Source organism: Palaemon carinicauda, unplaced genomic scaffold (assembly GCF_036898095.1).
Source record: "Palaemon carinicauda isolate YSFRI2023 unplaced genomic scaffold, ASM3689809v2 scaffold1059, whole genome shotgun sequence".
Classification (NCBI taxonomy): Eukaryota; Metazoa; Arthropoda; class Malacostraca; order Decapoda; family Palaemonidae; genus Palaemon; species Palaemon carinicauda.
The window spans coordinates 20,001-25,000 of record NW_027168548.1 but is presented as its reverse complement, the minus strand read 5'-3'; the positions used below and the strand labels follow the sequence as shown (position 1 = coordinate 25,000).

General features: G+C 43.5%; 1 protein-coding gene across 1 annotated transcript in view; it reads left to right on the top strand.

Moving 5' to 3' along the window:
- Positions 1-998: 998 nt before the first annotated feature.
- Positions 999-5,000, top strand: part of LOC137635242 (uncharacterized) — a gene marked incomplete at both ends in the record, with an annotated part of 5,282 nt that continues 1,280 nt past the window's right edge. The window contains 2 exons of the mRNA XM_068367695.1: positions 999-1,637; positions 2,331-5,000. The exon at positions 2,331-5,000 is cut by the window's right edge and continues 321 nt beyond it. Coding sequence (XP_068223796.1) covers positions 999-1,637; positions 2,331-5,000 — 3,309 coding nt within the window. The remainder of the gene's footprint in view (positions 1,638-2,330) is intronic.

Genomic DNA, 5,000 nt, shown 5'->3' with positions numbered 1-5,000 from the left:
ATTTGTAAACCTACATGTTACATAACGTATGTCTTTAGATGAGCCTTAATTATATTGATTTTGTGTATGACCTTTTTGTAATTAACAGTTATACATGCATAATTTACTTAATTAAGCTTTGCATATTGTTTCTATCAGTCTTAGTTATTTAACTTAATAATTTTGTGTACATTAGCATATTATTTATACGTTGATTTCTTTTTCATTTATCCATAGTAATTGAACCACATCACATCACTTCACATCACTTCAAGTTATGCTACATACGTCAAGTCTACATGTATAAACTCCTAACAATATAACCATATCGATGTTAACGTCATGGATCTAATAAAGAACTATATGTGCGTGTCAAAATTGTGTTTCTCCATCATTCACGTTAAGCAATAGAAGAATAGTGCATTAACATCGTTCAATTAAATTGTTAAACTACCATCAACGACTCCCGCTGAAATTCTATAATAACTCTTATACGTGAGTCTTAAGAAGTGGAATTACTGCCCGTTATAAACAACTACAGATAAGATGGCGTCGTCTGAATGAGACCGTTCAGAATAGTGCTCCCGACGAAAACTCGGGTACGACAGTTGATATTCGAACATTAAAAAATAAATTGAGATCATCACTTGGCAACGTAACGAAAAAACGCAACGAACTCATAGGCCTCATGTCAAATCCGGACAACCTGCACTTGGTGAAAATGTGTCTAGAAGAATATAACGAAGCTTTCGATAAGTACAAAGAAAACTTCAATTGTGTCATGGATAACATCTCAGACGAATTGGAGGAGGACCAGGAATTGTCCAGATATGAGACCAAGGAAATTAGCATTCTGCAATTCCGAAACCATACTAGTGAATGGATAGCTATAAACGAAAAACGACTTGAAGAAGACCTGGAGAGTCTTTTAAGCCGATCTGGTTCAAAACGTTCTTCCAAACGGCCTTCTTCCCTTCCTTCTGGCAAATCGGCTACGTCCGAAAAGGTGCGAGCCAAAGCACGCCTCGCCGAGTTGCTTGCCGAAAAAGAACTTGTGACAAAGAAAAAGGAACAGGAGGCAAAGACAGAAGAGATTCTATTGGATATCGAAATAGCCAAGACTCGAGCAAAAGCACGTGTTTTTGCAGAAACCGAAAATGACATTGGCGACGACAATGCTGGTAACAAAGACAATGAGACACATACTAGCATTATTGTGCAACGAGCCAACCATCAAGACGTGAATGTTATGGTTGCTGGACCTAGTGTAGCTGCCCCTAGAATTTGTGCGAGTGAAGGTGCTAACACAGCTATGGGTGGCAATATGGCTAACCAGGTTACTCTCCCTGTCACCCAGGAAAATAGTGCCAGCTTACCCAGTCTAAATCCCAGCACTGCACAAGAATTTGTTCCCAGAAATTCTTCAGAGACTGTTACTAACACTCTTGCAACTCCAGTCAACGCTTCGAATGCCAAGTCATCAACGTTTCCAAATCTAGAACAGTATACATATCCGCCTGTAAATATACCTGTGAACAGTATCTTTGGTGCACCCTATCCACTGCCTAATTCACCTCCAGTTAACACCATACAGCAGCAGATTAGTGGTATCGCCACAGCTCTAGCTTTGCCTGCACCGCAAGTTCCCAAGTTTACCGGTGATGTTCTGGAATACAGTGACTTCATACTGGCGTTTGACACCAGGATCTCCTCTAGAACAGCCAGCAGCAGCGACAGACTTTACTACCTTCTACAGCATACAGACGGTGAACCTAAGGACCTCATCAGCAGCTGTATATACATGCAGGCAGACCAAGGATATAGTCGGGCAAGACAGTTGCTACAACAAGAGTATGGTGATCCTTATAAAGTATCCCTGGCATACTTGAAACAACTAAACGAGTGGAAGCCGATAAAACCAGACGAAGGGAAATGTCTGAAAAGATATTCGCATTACTTGCTAAAATGCTTCAGCGCCATGCAAACACTTACTCACCTGGCTGTTCTTGATCATGCACCGAACCTGCAGGTGGTAGTCCAGAAATTGCCAAGTTATCTCCAGAATAAATGGCGCGAAAAAGCCGCAAACCGCAGACTCCTCGAGAACAGGTCTTCGTGCTTTGGTGACATTGTCCAGTTTGTTATTAACGCAGCAGAGTGTGTCAATGACCCAGTGTTCGGGAAAGAAGCAATGCATAGAGAACTGAATTCTAATAAACCATCAAAAGGGAAACCAACAGAATCTGCATTTGCTATGCAAGTTAATCATGAGAGCCAAAGTAGAACTCGTGGTTTTAGGTCGCCCTCCTGTTTTTACTGCAGCAAAAATCACGATCTGGATAACTGTGCAGATTTCAGGCAGAAATCTCTCGAAGAGAAAAGAAAGTTTATTATAGAGCAGCGTAGATGCTTCAGTTGCTATGGTTTGAATCATACATCGAAGGGGTGCATGAACAAGCGAAAATGTCACAAATGTGGCAAAGGTCATCCTACGGCCATGCATATAGATGGCTTCAAACTACCTTGGAGGTCGGACTACTCTGACAGATCTTCATATTCTCAAAACCGTACAGAGGAATCCAGCCAAAACCCTCCAGATACCGCTACCAGCAACGTTATTTCTCATGACTCCTCCATGGTTCTTCAAGCAATAATACCTGTTCGTTTAAAGCAGAGGGGAACCAACCGAGAAGTTCTCACCTACGCCCTCTATGACCCAGGAAGCACAGGGTGCTTCCTATCAGAAGAACTGAAAGATGACTTGCAAGCTTCCGGTGTTCAAACAAATCTGCGTCTGAAAACTATGCATGGGGAAAGCATAGTCAAAAGCTACCTTGTCCAGGATCTCGTCGTCAGTGATATAAACGGCCAGAACGGTATACTGCTTCCAAAAACGTATTCCAGACAAGAAATTCCAGTGAGCCATGATCAAATACCCCGTCCAGAACTGTTACGACGCTGGCCATATCTTCACGACGTGGCAAAATCGATTCCCGAAATAATGCCAGAAATAGACATCGGTCTACTGATTGGCAGTAATTGCCCACTAGCAATGGAGCCTCTGAAAATCATATCAACAGACGGCAAAGGCCCATTCGCTCTGCAGTATCGTCACGGATGGACAGTCAGCTCCCCGGTAGAAGACAACAGCGTAACGTCTACACATCGAGTAAACAGTAATTGCATTGTGACCGAGGACATTGAGCAGGCTACTGAAATTCTCTCCCCAAACAGAATACTGAATATTCTGGAAAGTGACTTTATTGATAGCCGGATAGCAAGGTATCCTGGAGAGAAAGGATTGTCTCCAGAGGACACTACATTCCTGAAGAAGGCTGAAAGCAATGTCGTGTTTAAAGACGGTCACTTTGAGATCCCTCTCCCTTTCAGGAATCAGAACTTAATGGTGCCAAATAATAAGATCCTTGCAATCAAACGAGCACTCTATCAAAAGAAGAAAATGCAAAAGGATCCCAAGTACCACTCCGACTACGTCAACTTCATTGACAAAATACTCGAGAATGACTATGCTGAACGTATCCCAGACTCCCTGCTCACAGCCAAATCTGGACATGTGTGGTACCTGCCCCATCATGGAGTGTACAATCAAAGAAAACCAGATAAAATTAGAGTGGTGTTTGACTGTAGTGCAAAATTCAATGGAATATCCTTAAACGATCAGTTGCTGCAAGGGCCTGATCTCACCAATTCTCTGATAGGTGTTCTAACCAGATTCAGAGAACACCAGGTAGCCTTCACTTGTGACGTGGAGTCTATGTTCTACCAAGTGAAAGTACCCAAACACCAATACAACCATCTCAGATTCCTCTGGTGGCCAAACGGTGACATATCAAAAGAACTCGAAGAGTACTGGATGAAGGTACACCTGTTCGGCGCAGTGAGCTCACCAAGTATCGCCAACTACGCACTTAGACGTGTCGCAGATGAAGGAAGCAACTTAAGTTCAGAAGTCGCCCATACAATTAAACGGAACTTTTACGTCGATGACTGTCTAAAGTCTGTACCCAGTGCCACCGAAGCCAGTTCTCTGATTGCGGAACTGACTGCCGCCTGCCGGGGCTGTGGATTCAGACTGTGTAAATTTACTAGTAATGACGTCTCTGTCCTAAACACAATCCCAGCTGACGATCGATCAAAAGAGTTAAAGACAAGAGACATCAATTATGACCCTCTGCCTACCGAGCACGCCCTCGGAATACTTTGGGTCGTCGAAACAGACACATTTGGCTTCTCAGTGTTGTTGCCAGACAAACCACTGACAAGAAGAGGCATACTCTCCATAGTATCATCCATCTATGACCCCCTTGGTTTTGCTGCTCCATTTGTGCTGCTGGCAAAGCAAATACTGCAAGACCTCTGCAAAGAAACCAATCTCGCCTGGGATGACGAAGTGCCTGATGATTACCAGCGACGTTTCAAACAATGGATTAGTGAAGTCCCGAACCTTCAGATGATAACAATCCCGAGATGTCTGAAGTTACCACAGCAGGCAAAAGATACGACTTTTCAGATGCACGTTTTCTCAGATGCCAGTACATCTGGGTATGGCGCTGTTGCATACCTAACCTCAAACGAGGGTGGATGTTCGAAAACTTCATTTCTCATCGGAAAAGCAAGGGTTGTTCCATTGAAAGCAACATCTATCCCACGGCTTGAACTCACAGCGGCTGCTGTAGCTGTAAATTTAGGACAGAAAATGACCCTTGAGCTTGATCTCCATCTCAACGAAATCTGCTATTACACAGATTCAACGACAGTCCTTTATTACATCAGAGCTGAGAGAAAGCGTTTTCCAGTGTTTGTGGCCAACAGAGTCCGTCAAATAAGAGACTTCAGCAGCGCTAACCAGTGGAAGTACGTTAGCACCGATTTGAACCCAGCAGACATTGCATCACGTGGAGTAAGTTCTGTGATATCGTCAGACATGACTCGTTGGCTGGAAGGTCCGGATTTCTTGAATATGCCGGCTTCAGAATGCCCTGCAAAGATGCACCCCAGCA